General features: G+C 36.4%; 1 protein-coding gene across 16 annotated transcripts in view; it reads right to left on the reverse strand.

Moving 5' to 3' along the window:
- The window catches only part of WDR33 (WD repeat domain 33), a 103,930-nt gene that overhangs the window by 28,888 nt on the left and 55,922 nt on the right, over positions 1 to 19,120 (reverse strand). Inside the window, exon 8 of one of the 16 annotated variants that reach the window (XM_060153097.1) lies at positions 6,920 to 6,957. The exons of the other annotated variants lie outside the window; for them this stretch is intronic. Coding sequence (XP_060009080.1) covers positions 6,935 to 6,957 — 23 coding nt within the window. The 3' untranslated portion in view covers positions 6,920 to 6,934. Of the gene's footprint in view, positions 1 to 6,919; positions 6,958 to 19,120 lie in introns of those variants that run through there. 16 annotated transcript variants of the gene reach the window in all.

Consider the following 19,120-nt stretch of genomic DNA (forward strand, 5'->3'; position numbering starts at 1 on the left):
GGGAACAAGGTCTGTTTTTGTACTCTTCCCTTATCCGAGGAGGTTCCCTGGCCTCTGTGAAGTTGTATGTAGACTTTGTGCCCCTGTGCATTTTTCAAGAACCTCATCTCTCCTCCACAGCCTCACCAGATCCTAAGGGACCTATCATCCCACACAGGTAAACAGCCCTGCCTTAAGACAATGCATATGCCCCCAAGGCTCGGTGAACAGTCTGAAAATCAAGATACAGAGTTTTATTTGAAGGTCAGAAATAGTGTCCATTTTCCCATTTTATTTTTCCTGGATCAGACCATTATATGAACAAATCTTAAGGAAAATTTCTTTTATACATAGCTTACAAAAAGCACCAAGATTTTCTAATACAGGAAGGAAAAAAAGCAAACAAAATTTAAGCGCCACCTTGTACAACATTAACGGCTGAAGAACTGTTACTCAAGAAAGTGTGTCAAACATTAACAAACTCAAGCTACTTCCAGCCACAAGAACATAAAATGTAACAGATCAGTTCAAGGCAAAGGGTATGTGTAGCCATGGTCAATAGCCAAACACTTCAGTAGGTCAGCGGAATCAAGAATTTAAAAAATTAAGGAGCATAAGCAACTTGTATGTTGGTCAATGAATATGCAATTTATTAACATTTTTACCTTCCTTTTTTGCAGAATGATTTTAAATTTGATCGAACACTGAACATCAACTGGAAGTAATTACTATCTTTGTCATTCAAATCTAGAAAGTTACATTAGTAAAAAACTATAAAATTAAATGGAAAATAAATTTTGGAAAGAGTACACCTCTAGGCAGTGTTTACACAAAGCATATTCCAAGCAACAACAGTGCACAGAATCATGGGGGAAGGGTTTCTCCGGTCAAATAGCTGGGCAATGCTGAATTTTAAAAATTGACAAGTTTCTTTTCATGTCTGAGAGCCTTCAGTGCTTTCAATATGTATTACAAATCTGTAGGTGAAAATTTGACCGCAAGCCTTTTTTTCTCAGAATACTTCCAAGTCCCTCAAAAGACCAATCTGTGAAATTTTGAAATGCTAGCTTAGGATGTGGTCTGGCAATGATGAACCTAAATTCAGGTCAGCAGACACCTCTGGAGCAGGAGAGGAGCAACTAAAGGGACCTTTAACCATATCTGCAATGTGTGTAATGTGTACTTCTTTTTAAAATTCAGAAATAAGTATGGCAAAATGTAAGGATCTGACAGAGCTGACACAGAACACAGAAAAGTGTTATAAAAAACAGTTAAACATACGGTGTCAGAAAAGCATCCAGTATACAAACAAAAACAAACTCAAATGGCACAGGGGGTAGGCACATCATAAATTTGCCCATCTTCTACTTAACTTATATATTTAATTTGCATATGCAAGTAAAATGGTTTCTATTTATTTGTACCATGTATTTACATGGTACTGACAAAGGCTGACCTAAATGAAATTGTCAAGTAGGTTAAAAATTGAAATTAAACACACATCTCATAAGATTAATGCCATGTAACTACTTCTGGCATAAAGTGAAAAAAATTATGAATATATGACTAAGTATATAATTTCTGAGTCCAATTAAAAATTTAAAGTATTCAAAAAAGTACAAGGCTATTTTGGAGACTATTTATCAAAGCAGATTAAAGCAAAGGAATGCAACAACCAAATATTCTTTCAGCCTCATTGTTGTTGTACTCCCCCAATTGCTGGATGTTAACAATCAATATATCAAAGCACTTCAGCCATTTGTCTGGGATGGGAGATACCTGGGGTCCCACGCAACGCAGAAACCAGTCACAAAGTCCTTTGTAAGAAAGGGTACACTGGTGTGTGCATGTGTGTGCATGTGTGTGTGTGTGTGTGTGTGTGTGTGTGTGTGAGCACGTGCGTAGTCAAAGTTCTCTAGTAAACATTTCTGCACACATTCAGAATTCAATAGTAATATACAGATGACACAATATTCTTTTAAAGGATCAAGAAGAAAAGCATATAGCCATTGCTTGAAAAATCAGAAAGAAAATGTAAATCCAAAAAATCCTTTAAAAGAATGAGCAGGGGGCTTCCCTGGTGGCGCAGTGGTTGGGAGTCCGCCTGCTGATGCAGGGGACACGGGTTCGTGCCACAGTCCGGGAAGATCCCACATGCTGCAGAGCAGCTGGGCCCGTGAACCATGGCCGCTGAGCCTGCGCGTCCGGAGCCTGTGCTCCGCAACGGGAGAGGCCACAGCAGTGAGAGACCCGCGTACCGCAAAAAAAAAGAATGAGCAGGACTACCAGAAAGTGCAGTACCTATGCGACATTAATAATAAAGTTATTAGTGCCAGCAGGTAGCTTGGCCAAGAATGAACAGAAGTCATGATTGAAACTCCTAATAAAGAAAAAGCAAAACCATTTATAATGATACTTTAGGGTACTTCTAGAGTAAGCCTTCCTTCTGAAAACAAGGTAAAAAATATGGTTCACCCAGTTGGCCATCTTAAGGAGACTGTTTTTTTACATTGAAGTTTAGATACATAAAAGCAACACATAATCTTGGTCAAAGTAGAATTAATTAACCCCATGGCAATCATGGCCATGCACAGCATCAACTGTACTTTGAATCTCTGAGTTTTGCCAGACTATTCTTGGGTATATCTGCACACTTTTGGTAAATGTGGTTCCCTATATAATCCTCTCCATCTGCTACTATTCACCTCTTGGAAGAAAGGAAGGTAACAATGGCAAGATTATAGAAATTTACCCGTACCAGAACAAAAGGGTTATGTGAACCCCTAAACACTGCTGGGGTTAAGTATATATCACATGATTCCCAGCACATTGTGTGATTTCTACCTATAACTAAAACTTTTCCTACAAATGAATATTCTGATATGGCATTACACTCCAACTGGATCTTGGTAATTATCTTCATTTCTGTTTCAAAGCAGAAAATAAGATAATGGAGAAAACCTCAACTGGGAGCTGGTCCTATTATCTAGTTTCCATCATAGTGAAAACATATTCCAATAAAATATTCATTAGCCCATACTGATATAAATAAATAATAAATAAGAGGGGGAGAAGAGCTGAATTTCTCATACGTGAAAATTCCAAATAACTTAGGTTCACCCTCAAGGATGTGGAGCGTAATTCCCAACCCCTCTGGTGTGGGCTGTGCTTCACGACTTCCTTTCAAAGAGAACTGTATGGAGAGGGGGAGAAAGAGTAGCCTTACACTGGAGAACTCTGACAAACACTGCTTCAACCCGTTGACCAAAGTCAACATCAAGTCATGTCGATAGCATACACCCTCTTGCTCTGATGTGATAAAAATGGCACTTCACCTCTGTGGTCTACCTCCCCAAATCCCATAAAACCAAAACCAATCATGAGAAAAATATCAGCTAAAACCCAACTGAGGGCCATTCCACAACCACCATAATACTCATCAAAACACTGGCAGCAAGAAGACAGAGGAACAAAATCTTGATAGTGCTAACGTGGGGGAGAAACTTTGAATCTAGAATTCTGAATCCAGCCAAAGCCTCATTATAAATGAAATGAAGACGTATAATAAATTTTCAAAATTCTGCCCATAAATCTCAGAAAGAAAAAAAATGTTTGACCGTTCTAGAAATGTGGAAACCAAGTAATACTGATTAGGAAATGTGAAAATCCAAACCAGCTCAAATTAAACTTAACATATTATAAAGAATACCATTATTCCCTCGTGGAGGTGTTTTAAAATCTGCCATCTTCTTGTACTTTGTTGAATGAATGAATGAATGAATATATGATGAAAAGCCCAAAGGAAAAAAACCAAAAAACCAAAATTGTGTTCTTAGGAAAAACAGATCAGTGTTTTAGTTTGCCCTCCTCTCTGAGCAGCGTCGTGAATCACAAAAATTCTCATCTCCACCTACAATCTACCATATACTCCCTCCCTCCGGAAGAAATAACCACGAGACAAAGTGAGCTTTGTCCAACAGGCGCACAGGTACAGTGTCAGAACAGTTTTATTTGGAATCAAGGAAAGGATATGTTAAATATAATTTAATTCATGTAGGTACTATGTTTAGTGTTCATGTGCTATACAATGGTTATTAGTAAAAAGATTTGAAGTGAACTTGATCTGTTTAAACCTCAAATGTCATTTACCATCTTATATAATTTACTTAACCCTTGCTAAGCCTTTATATTTCCATGTGTAAAATGGACTACTCAATCTTTGGATTGTTTCAGGAATTAAATGAAATGTATGAAGCACTTATCATCATGCCTAGCACACATTTTGAATAGTCAAATTTTAAGAACTCTTGTTTTGATCCAATCTCTGCCCTGAAAAAGCTCACCATAAGGACAGCGATTTCCATGTAGAGCTAAGAGCAAGAGCTGTCATTACCGTGAACAGAGTATGGGATAGCAGAAAATGGCTCGATTTGAAAGTACTTCCCAAGTGAGACTTCTTAAGACTTCGCTAAATTTCAGTCTTCAAGTGACCCAAGATAAAAAGAACAGAGTTCTAATTACCAACATCCAACCTAAGTATTAGACTTGATCTAACGCCATTTCTGAGAACTGGAAAACCTACAATGGGGGCCATCACTGCCTTTATTATATTATTTTGACTGTGTTTTAAGTAACTAAGAAAAACAGGTAATACTTCTGATGACAGATAATACTGTTAATTCCGCTAGACTAAATGGCAGTCTCCAATACTGAGATAAAACCAATCACTTTTTAAAAATATTTATTAAGTAAATATTTGAAAATTCTCTCTACATTTTTTTCTATTTTTATTAACACATTTCTAGGAAAAAAGAAACCTATGGGAAAAATACTAGGTTTAACTCAAGTGTCTTTCAGTTATTTTAATTGATCACTTACTCTAAATTCCCCTAAATGCCATGGATTACCTTAAACTAGAAATACATGATTAAAAATTTAAATGTATAATATTTCTTAAGAAATGGAGAAGTGACAGAAGTAGGAAGAATACGAGGAGAGATGTAAGGGAAACTGTCTCAAGGTCACTAATGTGAAGAAGGAATTGAGTCTTGGAATAAATCATGATTTTACTACTAAGTTAAATTATGTATGCAAGCCCCTTCCTAAATTACTTTGAAAGATTTACAGTGGATGCACTTATTTCCCACGACTGTCGCTGACCACAAACGTTATGAAAATTTCAAAAAACTTCAACCTAAATGTGGGCAATTCTCCAAAAATAGATGGGCTCAGTGATGAATAAACCATAGCACAGAAATAAAACACAAAATACACAAAGGGCTGTTGGGGCCTTAAAAAGACTCTAGGCTCCAGGACAGCTCAGTGACAAAGGCTGTGATGCTGTAATGAGGGTAATTACAGAACTCTCCACAGAGCAACTTGTCCAGGCCCCTCCTCCTGTCTTCCCATTTATATAGAACAGCTGCACTCAGCTAAAGCCAGACAACGGCTTTCTAAAACAAAGCAATAGTAAGTCTGGGAAGAAATCCCCAAACAGGACTTAAGGCTGGAGGGAAAAGCAGCACAAAGCTTGTGCCAATGCCATACTATGACCCTGGAGGAAGGAAAGGAGAAGGGAGAGGAGAGAAAGAAGGAAAGAGGAGGGGAGATGAGACAGGAGAGGAGGAGGAAAGGAGAGGGGGAAGGGGAGAAAGGAGGGTAGTTCCATCCACCCAAGGGTGAAATAAACTGAGCACTGCATCTCAGAATACAACACACTTACTTTCTTACTTTGGCAATTGTGGCAGGTGCCCGTTTACTCCAAGACTGTCCTTCCCCACACAGCTCACTACACACGTGCACACACATACACACACGCACACAGAGTCCACAGCGAGGTCTATTATTGAGCAGAGAGTCCTTTGGGCCAGTGGACTTACTCAACTGCAAAAGAAATGAAAAACAGCTACTTATACTAACCAACACAAATCTTCATTCAAATATTTGGCCAAGGATCACTGGACATTTGAGAAAAATCAAACAGGAGGAAAGAGAAAGACCAGGAAAAAGAAACAGATTAAGTGGTTCTAGGGAAAACAAATAGGAACAGACTCAACCAGACTAAACACACATATACACTCATACACACACACCTCGATTACTATGCTAAAAGTTTTAAAGGGTATGTGCATTTCAAAAAAACAAACAACAAAACAGGCCACCATGAAAAGTGAAAAGACCAGAGAACCACTAGGGGGTCCTGGAAATTAAACACGGCAGTGGATAAAATAAAAATTTCATCAGAAGGGCTGAATAACAGATTGGGCATGACTGAAGATCATATTCTGGAAGATAAAATAGAAGAAATCTCCCAATACTTGGAGCAAAAGATGGAAACAGAAAATATGAAAGAGGTAATACACGGTAGATACCTCCAAGAGGTCCAAGATTCATATATCAAGTTCCATAATACAAGCAGAGACAGTATGAAATGATAATCAAAGAAAAACCCTTTGACTAGAATAAAGATTTGAGATTGTAGATCAAAGTGAGCCAATGAAGATGAAGTTTAAAATCTTATGCCTATACTCACAGTAAAAATAATAATAAATAAAATAAGTCCACAGAAAAAAAGAGATCATTTAAAAAACATTCAGAAGGGAAAACTAGGGTACCTACAAAATAATGAGAACTGGAATAGCATATGACTTCTCATCAGCAGAACTGACAGAAGATAGTGGAAGCCTTCAAAATCCTGAGGGAAAAGAATTTCACACCTAGAATTTGAAACACAAACTATGAGTCAAGTATGATGGCAAATTATAGACCTCTCCAGACATCAGAATTTTGAAATTTACCTCTCAAGCACTGTTTCGGGAGGGGGGGAGGGGGGGAGTATATTTTTAACTAAATTGAAAAACAAAACAGAGTGGACTTAACAGGGGAAGGCAAAGAAATCCCAGTATGACTGCGGTCACAGGCACAGAAGACAATCAGTCCAAATTAGAGCAGGAAGTCAGAGAACCAGGTGAAGAATATCTTCAAAAATAAAAATAAAATGCATTTACTATAATTGCAAAATTAAAACTTAAAAACTTGCTACAATAAAGGCTTTTAGTGCCATTAAGAAAGAAGGGAAAGTAATTACAAATTATAAGAAAAACTAAAGCAAACTTAATTATGGCATTACTTTCAACAGTTTATAGGACAATCGATTTAAGAAAACAGTCTCACTTGATCTTGATAATCTTCAAGTAGGACAACTTTTAACTGCCACAGAGTTTATTATAAACCTGCTTATACTGCTTGTTTCTGAGGTCAACAGGCTCATTCATATTCAAAATTCTACTTATTGGTTTCATTTTTTTTTTTAGAACTGAAACCTTGGTTAAAAATCCTTGGAGAGATAAAAGGGAGAAAAGTAGAAAAGATATTGAGGGGCATAGATTTCCTTAGGTAACGTAATGGTGAGTCAAGGAACATTGCCTAAAGTTGGTGGCCCCCAAAAGTAAAGAACTAAGAACATTTAAAGCTATATGGGAAACTATCAAAACGACTACAATTCATAACAAAGCCCAGAAGGTAGAAGGCAAGGCTGGTGGTGTAATTACTTGAAATTCTTCACCTTTCATGATAGGTAGTAAACAGACACTGTGTCAGGTAGATATACCAAGAAATATTTTAAATTCTGATGGTAACCACAGGAAATAAACAAATTAGCTTAAAAGGATTATCCACATTCCATCCCTCTACGGTGCTGGAGAAAATATTTTACCATATGTGCATGTTATTTATAAATTTTAAAAAATAAGCTTACATTTCTAAATGGTGGAAATTTCCTCAAATGTTAAGACTATGGTATCTCTAGAATTTCTGGCTGGATCACAACATTCTTAAAGTTTATTGTTAATGACTCCAGGATGGTGAGGACAACTCAGAAGTATCTTCCAAAAGTTTGAATGGCCATGCTCTGATCCATCAAGTTTACTGCTAGGATTCTATCCTAAAGGAAAATTTACTTAAGTGGGAACAAATATAAAGGTACAATGAAGCTTAGTGAACAACTTTGTCTTTGTAAAACTTCTTGCAAATCCTAAATGTCTGTCATTGAGAATGGTAGAATAAGCTATGGTAGATACATGCTATGTAATGTTATAGAGCAGTTACTTTAAAAAGACTGGAATAGTAATGACACGGAAGAATGATCATGATATACTGTGTTGTGAGAAAAGCAAACAGCAGAAGAATATATGTAGTATAATCCCGTTTCTTTTTGTATATGCGTAAGAGTTGTAGAAACATTCACACCAAACTATTAATGGAATAGTGATGACCTCTGAATGTGAGATTGGAAACAGGGAGGGCAAGACACTGACTTGTTTCTTCTAAGTGTTTGAACTTTTTATGAATGTTTATTACCCTTGTAAAAGGCAGAAAATTCTCAAGAAAACATCTTCAACATTAATCCTACCCAATTCTTTCCTTACCTTTCCACCCCTCCATTCCCCCAACACTGATGCATCATAATAGATCTCAGCCTTCCATATGGCACATGGTAGGAATGTGTGAATCCAGACATTACAATTCTCTCCAAATCTCACTTCCACGTGATACACAGAATATACTTGTTGTCATGCATGACTGATGAAAAAAATGCATCTTAAAATGTTGCATGTGGTCTTCGGCTTGGTTGGTTAGGAAATGGTGCTGCTAATAAAGCCAAGGTTGCAAGTGATATCCACATATAGGTCAGTAATTGTTATGAAGTCAGCCTGCATTTGTACTCATCATCTGTCATCTTTCCGGTGACAGGACACGATGTGGAAAAATCAACGTAAACCCATTTGAACTAGTGAGAACACTTCTTAAAAGATACATACTGATAGTGGGCTTCAGTCTCCTGGTTGTATTCTGAACACATTCGTGTAGACGTATGACCGCAGTTTATACATTTCTTTGCCAGTCAACCACACTAAGTTGTGTCATCAGTGTTTCCCAGAGAGAGAATGCCGGTTAACCAGGTATCTGCAGCAACACTGCCTGTCTGTGCTCTGTGGGACCAATGTGATGTTGGGTTGTGTGGGACCACAAAGTTCTCAGTTTCTGGTCTTTAATTCTCATCTTCAGCCTTCATACCAAACACAAAATCAAAGTAATGTGGCAGAGTGAAGGTTTCTCAACCTTAACCGTGCTTGAAGAATGATTTTTCTTTTACTACTCATTTTTAGAAAAGGCAACTATATAAGGAGAAAATCAAAGACTGAAGAAAAACAGAATAAGAACTTATAATGTGACTGCACTGCTAGAAATGGAGTATGTGATTTTGATCTAACTTAAAATGTCTATTTAAAATGCCCAAATAACTCACGCTGCAGAGATCTATCATTTTTCTGGCCGTTATATCCTTTCAAGATATTATAAACCTAGTAAAAAGTAGCAACGGAAAGAAAATTCTGCTGCATCTATAGAATAACTTAGTATATCTTATATTCACCAAATATGAATCTACCTAACTAGAACTCAAAAAAACAGCTAGTGATTCTCAGGAAAGATTCAAACGTATTATCTATTCAAAAACCAAACAAGCAAGCAACCAAAAAAAGGAACAGAACTTTGGGGACAGTGCATGGGGAATGGTGGGAGTGAATTATTGCCTTAAGGTAATGCTGTGATTCTGAGATGACAGTGGAAATAAAGTATGAGGACTTATATAAATAAAGCTTTAAAAAATAAGTCATAGTTCCATTTCAATATAATGTTATTTATTTAAATGTGGCTTACAATACAATTAATTTTATCAATGACACATCTAAACCTAAGAATCACTACTGAAATAGGATAATGACAACCCATCCCAATTCTTGATCTAGTAATCTCCTCTTAAATGAACCCTTTATAATATCTTTCCTAATCAATTCCAACTTCCTCTTAAACCAAATTAACTTAAATGTGTTACTTTCTTTACACCCTCCATGCTTTTTGCATCTTTCCTAGCACATATATGACTTAAGCAACATTTACTTCATGCCTACAACATGAGAAGTGCCTTCTTCTGTGTATTTCTGGGACCCTCACAACAACCCTGTGAGGTAGGTACCATTAGCTCCACTTTACAGAGGAGGAAGCACATACTGAGAGAGATTGACCTGCCCAACAGCAGAGCTGGGATTCAAAGCCATACCTGCTGCTCTCAGATGAGTAATGTTTAAAGTACCCCAGACAAAAAAACAAAGATTGCCCAAGTAGAAACTATGACTGTAGCCAGAATTTTGGAGCAGCTGGAGAAGAGGTTCGACAACATTAATCATTTCTTCTTCCTTGTCACTTAACCACTGTAAACAGCAATTACACTATATTCTCCTATACTTTATTTTAAAAGGAAAAATTTTTTTGGCTGTGCCGCGTGGCATGCAGGATCTTAGTTCCCCGACCAGGGATTGAACCCATGCCCCCTGCAGTGGAAGCGCAGAGTCCTAACCACTGGACCACCAGGGAATTCCTGTATTCTCCTATATTTTAAAGGTAGCAATACACAAACAGAAAATTTACCCCTCCCTTTTTTATAGAAAAAAAAATGACACATTACAAACAGACTTGCACTCAACATTGACTATAAAAAGACATAGTAAACTGGTACTATTTCACAACAACCCTTATGGTAAATGGATAGTTACAAAGAAAACATAGATGCAAGTCTACTGGTTACAGTAAATAATAGGAAAAGAGTTTTGTGGGGATCATGAAAATGGGTTGCTGCCCAGATAGATTTAATTTTAAATTACAAAACCTTATCTGGACACTTTAAATCAAGAGAATGTACCACAAACCTTTGTGCCTAAATTACATGAAGATGTATTCTGGCATCTACATTTGGCCCAAATCAACCATATTCTAATGCTACTACTGCTCTACTAAAAGCATCAAGAGCTCAAAAGTTTTGCAATCTAAATCCTTTCTTAAAGGTTTTTGAGATTCTCATAAACACTCAAAGCTATCATGAAGATTTCAATGACAAAATATGATTATATTCTTTATTTCTACAGGAAAATTCTATAGACCAATGGCAAAACTAGTAGTACCACATAAAGAGACTGGTTTGCCTATAGTGTGTCTTGCTTGTCTAATGGAGCTAGACATTTTGAATTCTCTAATCATGTGACACTATCCTAATGTGCTCTATACTTTTAATAAGTACCCATAGTCAAGTCTTAATTACAAACCTAACTTTTCTAGTATTAAAACTTACTCAGTTTTTACCAAATGACAAAAAGATTCAGTATTAAGAATACTCCCAGTTTATTATTCAAGGTAAAGATTCAACAGAAGAAGCCTATCTTGCAGTTTCCTAGGAGACAAATTTTGTTCTGAGGACCTTCACATTTAAAAAACATTATCTCCAGACTTGCATGAGCAGATGCTCCACAAATACATGATTTTTAAAAGCTACCACTTTCAAAATCACATAGGGATATGTCATAGGGATATTTTTCTATGCACTATAATACAATAATACAATGCTTACTTTAGTATATAAAATTAAGATACCATTAAAAGTGATGCTTTGAAACCAAAAATCTCCAGCTATCACTTGTATTGCTCATGAAGACAAGAATAAGTACTTGACTCCCTCCTCCATACCCAGGGCCTGGCACCTAGCTTGGCACACAGCGCACAGCAATTACTTAAATAAATGAATAAATATACACTTCTTTTCAGTGATCTTTGATGCACATGAATAAACTACAGAGTGGAGTTTCAAAACATGGTCCTTTTTTTTTGCCTTAAGTCAACCTGAGAGTTCATAAAGAATTTTACAATTATTAATTGTAAGGCTTTTTTAAACAGTGTTCATAGTCTTAAAAACCTTTAAAATCCCTTTGGTGTATACTGCTATGTATTATAATAACAAAGACAACAGAGAAAATAAACAGTTGACTCTTCCCAGATCTAAAGAACTCCTAAAGTATGAAAAAGTAATTCCTAGACACTAAATTTAGTAAAATAAACCCTAAGATCCCCAGAGAGATTAATGAAGCAAAACTGACTCATCTTATTTCTTAAAAAGGACATGTTTTTACCCACTAAAGGTACCCCGTGCTTTTCCAAAGTTCGCTTTACACCACTTTGCTTTTATGAAAGATCTACATTAGTACAGACATACCTCCAAGATACTGTGGGTTTGGTTCCAAACCACCACAATTAAGCAAATATTGCAATAAAGCAATTCACACGAATTTCTGGTTTCCCAGTACTTAAGTTATATTTACACATACTGTATCTATTAAGTGCGCAATAACAGTATGTCTTAAAAAAATGTACCTACCTTAATTAAAAATTAACGCTATTGGAAAATGGCGCTAATAGGCTTGCTTGAAACAGGATTGCCACAAACCTTCAATTTGTGAAAAATGCACTATCTGTGAAGTGCAACAAAACGAAGTACAATAAAACAAGGTATGCTTGTACCTGTTTTTGCTAACAGAAAGAAATCCAAAGAGAATTTCTCCTTTTGCAAAAAAAAGGCAAAAAGCATTTGTTTTGCAGCAAAACCAAGATAGAGGCAGTGGACACCCTGAGCAACAAGAGTGGCACCACCAAGCTCCTTCGCTAGGAACTACACTCAGCATCTCAGCAGCAAGCCATGGTAGTCTGCGAGCACCTGTACTTTGTCTCGATTTATTTTGTGCATCCGTTGGCAAGCTGAGTCCTACTTTAGGATAGTGGGGGAAAACTAATTACTTCTAGCCAGCTGAAAACTGGCATGATTCCCAACTGCTCTGCTTTGTAAAAATATACCTGTCAGTATCACCGCAGCTTGTTCAAGTGACAGACCCAACAGGTCACTGATATTAAACCCTGACCTCCCCCAGCTGGTCCCTACATAGTGAGAAGCCAGTTGGACTTAAATGCTATTGCGGGGCGGGGGGGCCGGGGGGGGGTGAAGCAGTTGCTGATCTCTGAGAACTAATCTGAGGCTCACAGCTAAGCTTCCATGTTATTAAAAACTGATCCGACATTTACAGCTAAACCATGTTGTTCTCCTGTTGGACAATCTCACTGAACATCTGTATCAAATTAAGTCATTCTGAGATCACGATGACGTGAAACAAAAACAAGGTCCTGCAAAACCTACAAAATACCAAACATCTCTCTTATGCTAAAAGAGTGAGACCTCACTTCTTTGAACCCTTACCTCAATTACCCAAAGTCCAAATCCTATAATATAATCTTTATAACATCCTCTTACTGAGATACCCCGTGGTTCCCTATGGTCTGTGTTCTTTGCTTACGACGAGTAATAAACCCAATTTGTTCAACTACAGGTATGCTCCTGGTGGTCTCTGACTACAGGCACTTACACTTGTCAATACTAATGGTAGAATAAAACAGACTAAGTGTTCTGGGGTTACAAAATGACTCTAAAACATGCCTTATTAATACACATCTCATAATTCACAGGGAGGGCAGCTTTGGATGATTTTGGCATAAGATTTCTTCCCTTTTGCTTTCAATGTCAAAGCCATGCTAGTATGTGTTGAAGAGTTCAGATAAAATAAAAAGCATTATTGCCAATCACACTGAGAAGGCATAGGAGAAGCCTATCTAGCCAAGATGACCAAGAGAACGAGTTCATCAAGAGTCTATTCAACTGGAGGCATATGCTCAAGTATCTGGGCTACACGGAGATTCAGAAGTATTTTTAAAAAAGGGTTCCAGAAAAATACTCAGCAACAATAAAACCAAAGGTATGTAAGGAAAAGGTGGAAGAAAATAACTCTGAAAAAAAAAAAAGTGCTCACCATAACTACTGGAAAATCTAGACAATAGGTTAGTATGAGAAGAAAATGAAGATTTTCATATGTACTTTTCCACTGAAAGATTTTTTTAGATGTGCAAAAAAATCTCCCAATTTACAGCTGAATGTTACTTTTGTAAGAATTAATCACATCCAGAGGTTAAAAAAACCAAGAATGCCAACTTAAAACAAACAAGTTTCTATAACACAAACAAATCTACTAGACACTAAAATCAGCATTTTGTCAAAAAAAATTTTTTAAAGCTAATCTATTCATAACTATATGTTTAACACAAAAGTTAAAACCTAGAAGTCTTAAAGAACTTGAGGATAATAATTTTAAAAAAGCCCCTCCCTGGCCCAAAGAAAAAACAGAAAACATCTTTTAACTTATCAACTATAAAATCCACTTTAAAAGAAAGAAAGAGGGCTTCCCTGGTGGCGCAGTGGTTGAGAGTCCGCCTGCTGATGCAGGGGACACGGGTTCGTGCCCCGGGTCGGGAAGATCTCACATGCCGCGGAGCAGCTGGGCCCGTGAGCCTTGGCCGCTGGGCCTGCGCGTCCGGAGCCTGTGCTCCGCAACAGGAGAGGCCACAACAGTGAGAGGCCCGCGTACCACAAAAAAAAAAGAAAGAAAGAAAGAAAGAAAAAAACTATGAAAAAAAAAATCACCCATTCCTTACCTTCCAGATATAACCGGAAGATTTTCATGTCTAAGGTTGGGGACATGGGTAAATGTATGCTGTTCCCCTAGCGCCTACTGTGTCCTTCCTGGCCACAGAAGATGTAAGTTTGGAGTCTGAGATCCCAAACATGAAAGTCATTGTCTTCAAAGGCACATCATTTCCTAGGAACCTACATTGTGTGGGCATTTTGTGTGAGGGAAAACATTTTTACCACCACTGCCCTCTAACATGTAGCACACAAAGTGCTGCATATATTACAGTCTGATTTCCCTTGTTATATAGGCATTACCATTTACTTTTTATGGATCATGAAAACCTGGTTATTCAACAAGTAGAAGGAGCAATGATTTAAACTCATCTTCTGATGCCATCATGCAGTTGAAAACCATGACTTCAATATAGCAATAAAAAATGTTTAAAAGTTTGTTCAAAGACAATATATATTACACCATGTAATGTCTGTGTAACTTACAGTAGGAAAAGGAAGTTTGTGGTAAATGAGGTAATAAAAGATTTTAGGGAACAACGGGCTAAATATTCATAAGTTACATTTTACAGTAACCTCCTCCGTAAATCTCTTCTAAATTTATTTTTTCAAGAAATGCAAATTTATTGCCTGCTGGATTTTAGCACATTTATTTCAAATGTGATTGTAAAATAATGATGAAGGAAACACCACAGTACTGACTACTCTCTCTTTACAGTCTAGACCTTAATAACAGTGCCAAGCCTTGTCCTTTACAATTATCACAGTCCTTGGAGAGCCTCCTCCAGGACTGAAACTCTCCTCTACCAAACTGAGTCTTTCAAGCACCTATCATCTCACGGGCTTCAATCTCTAAATATCCAATTCCCAAATCAGAGCTGTGTCAGCATCTTATTTCCTCATGGTGGAAGGATAGCAGATTTTCCTTTTCTTAAAAAAAAAAAAGGTACAAAAGCAATTATACCCCTAAAAAAAAAAGGTACAAAATAAAAAGGAAAAAACTACATTTAAAACACTTAATTCAAAAAGTTAAAGTATTTTATAATAACATTTAATGATTTTTCTGCTAGAATTTAATAAACCAAACAAAATGCCTAGTGTACTCTTGAATCTTTGTTTTAATAAAGATTTTATTTTTACCCAGAAGACCCTTGGTGATTTACATTTGCATGGCACATTAAAACATTAAATCTGTAAAACTAAAAATGTCCTAAAAAATTAGACTAAGCCACTTGAAAAAGATGTAAATGAAAGTTTCCATAAATCTCTGAAAACTAAATTAAATGATCTGATTTGACCATTACAAAAAATATGTAAAATATTAAAAACACCAAACTTCTGAAGTATTTCAAAACATTGAGGGCCTACAGAAAGAACATTAAAAGCGGGTGGTGTACTATATGACCTCAAGAAAGAAGCAGGATTTATGTTCAGAAATCATCAAACTTACAATGAATGCTCTTTAACTTCTAATACCTCCTGTAATATCATCCTGTTTGCTCTTAGAATCACTTTATCAGTCGGGCCCATGTCTGCTACATCCTATGTAAGGATCTAGATCCCACCCTGTAACAAACTCCACCAAAGACTTCTGGGATAGAATAGGCTACACGCCCAGCCAGTTGGCTGTCAGCTGGCAAGCTGGATGGGATGGGGACAGAGGATGATCAGGAGGCTGAAACAGTTGATACTAGATTTCTATATTTAAGTCCTGTCTATTGTGACAAAAAATATGTGGAATACACTTTCCCCAAAACTTCTAACTTACTGCTTATCACATTCCTCATCAAAGATGACAAACAGAAATGACATTTTACCAGAGCTATCACTAGCTCACCCAACTTTACTATATTGCTAAATGGAGTCTGAAGTTTAAAACTGTGATCAAATTCAGTCAATAGGAAAAAAATACCTGTTCTTTCCTCAGAGAAAAATAAATGCTGTCCCAAGGAATCAGACTAGACACCAATTACCACAATCTGCTGCAGTGTGATAAGCTGTGAAGACTGCTGGATTTCAGTTATTCAGCACTATTTCACCATAGTACTAGGTCAATTTACAAAACATCTGAAGAAATGAAAGAACTAGGGAAATGCTGAAAATGCTGCTTAAGAGACAAGATCATGCCTTGTAAACATATCAGCAAAAGAATCAAGCACAGCATCTTGACCAGTAGGTAATCATTAAATATTCAATTCATCTAACAATTAAAATAGAATCTTTAAATGTTTCCATATGAGATCTTAAGATCTAAACTTCCCTTTACTCTTTGCCCAATTCTAAGCGCTGAATTTTTTACACCTGAAAACATTGGAAAATCATGACAACTCTGTTTAAACAAGCGTTCATATTTATGGACTACCTGTAAATAAAAACTTGTACTACTGTAAAAACTAATGACAATGGATGAAAAATATTTAAATGAGAAAAGTAGAATACACTTCTGAAATAACCATTTTAATCCTTAAATAGGCAGAGACAGGGAAACAGGCTCCGAAATTACCTTTGGAAATGACATAAAACCTGGCATCCACTGAACACTCTTTATGGCACTAGTTAAGTGCTTCTTATGAATTAACCCATTTATTTCTTGCAACTTAGTAGGTTGGTACTATTATTAATCCCCATTATACACATGAGGACACAACCACAGTAATGTGATTTACATGGCTGCTAACAGTTAAAATTGTGAATCACATTCAGATTGTGATTGTAGTAATACACAATACTATCTCTTTATACACTAACTTCTGTTATGTAACAGGAAACTAGTAAAAGAAGCTAATCAGAAAAAATAGTAAAACATTATTTTCAAAAGAGTACAGAAGCAAATCAAGGAAAGGAAATTAAGAAAGCTCCACTAAGGGAAAGTGAGATGATAGAAACCACAAAATGACAAAATAAAGAACAGTAGAAAAAAAGGAAAAATAATTTAATGAAAATATCTTGGAAAGTCTAAACTACCTAATAGAAGGCTTAGGTGGAAAAGAGGCAGGAAGGAATCTTTAGAGTGCTGAAAACACTCTGTATCTTGATCTAAGAGGTGGTTAGATGAGTGTGTAAATATGTAAAAATACATCATACTGTACACTTAAGATTTGTGTACTTTACTGTATATGCATAATATGATCTAAAAGTATAAATATTTTAAAATATTTTTTATAAGATGAGATGGCTTTGAGGCTCCATTTATTACTTCAAGCAGTAGGATTAATTAAATGATCTTATGTCTCACCAAAAATATTTTTAGAACAGAAGGTGGCAGTATCTCCTCATGGGATAATATCCCATCCACTTAACCCTTTGTAATGAATGTATCCACATGCTTGACTTTCAGGCTTTTGGCTCTGCCTTAAAACATGAAACTACAGTTAACAGACAACCTAATCCACGTTAATTAATTATTATCAAATAGAACCATCCTTCTGAAAAAGGAGTGCGTTCTATAATCTCCGTAACAGTTGGCAAAGCTAAACGTGGCACAACTTCAGCAAAGAAAAGCCTAACAGCTCACAGAATAGCAGCCCATTCTCTTTTCAACAAAAAAATTCCATAATTAAATCCAAATATGATGTCCTATTTTCTCCCCATCCCCTTTATTCTAGACATATATACAATAAATCCAATCCTACTTCCATACAAAAGCCTTTAAATATTTGAAAATGACAAAACTTTTCTTCAATCTCTTATCGAAGTTGAATACTAAACTTCCCTTTACTCTTCCCCATGATTTCCAGATCCTTCTCCATTCTAATCATCTCCCGTCAATAATTAAGCCCCATCATTCTGAACATCACTTTTACAAATAGGGGAAGGCATGACACCTCAAGAATTCACACTTATCATCTAACACCCATGATCGTTTTCATATGAACTCTCATAAACCAGTCTAATAAACTCCAGAATTGAGGTTGAAAACCTAAATACAGAACTTTACACTCATCTCTATTTAAAATTTAACATAATACTTTTCTATTAAGTTTAACATCACACTATCTTCTTGAATCCTGATGAGATTCAAGAGGTTCTCTCTAGATGAGAATTTCTGCTTGTAATTTTGATTTACCTGTAAATTTGCAAAGCAAGCCATCTTTAATAAAAAATGTTAAACAGGACAGAGGCCAAGTAAAGGATCTTGCAGCACTCTCTGCACACTTGCCTCACAGATAACAAACATCCAATGAAACTTTTTTGGAAATGACCAATCATGCAGCTATAAAGCCATGATCCTCTACCATGACTCACAGATGAATTCAAAAGATTGACTACGGTTTGACTACAATTTCCCTGACCCCCTCTGGTAATTCTAGAAAAACAGGGTTGTTTTAGCATGACCTATTCCAAACCACCGGTTTTCAATGGAAGCAGTAATGTCCCTTAATGAGCATTTTGTAAACTTTTCTTCTCAGAGCCTGTATGCATGTGCACTGGTGCCTTTTTAAAAAATTTTAATGTGTAGCAGTTATGATCAATGAAGTTCATTTCAGAAGAGTTAAAACTATTTATTAGAAAAAGCAATTAATAGGCTTTACAGGACCAAGACCAGCTACTCTAACCTTTGATGACTCCTAGTATCAAAAATTACTTTTGTTTAATAATATATAAAAAGTTTCCACTGCAGATAAAATATTGAGCTCCCAGGTATGAAGTTTCTTGGACTCACCTTTGTACTTTGGTTCTGCACTCATGTTGATTTCCCTCAGTATTTCCTAATTGTTTTAATGTGGTAGAATA

This window comes from Lagenorhynchus albirostris, chromosome 6 (genome assembly GCF_949774975.1).
Source record: "Lagenorhynchus albirostris chromosome 6, mLagAlb1.1, whole genome shotgun sequence".
NCBI classification, from domain to species: Eukaryota; Metazoa; Chordata; class Mammalia; order Artiodactyla; family Delphinidae; genus Lagenorhynchus; species Lagenorhynchus albirostris.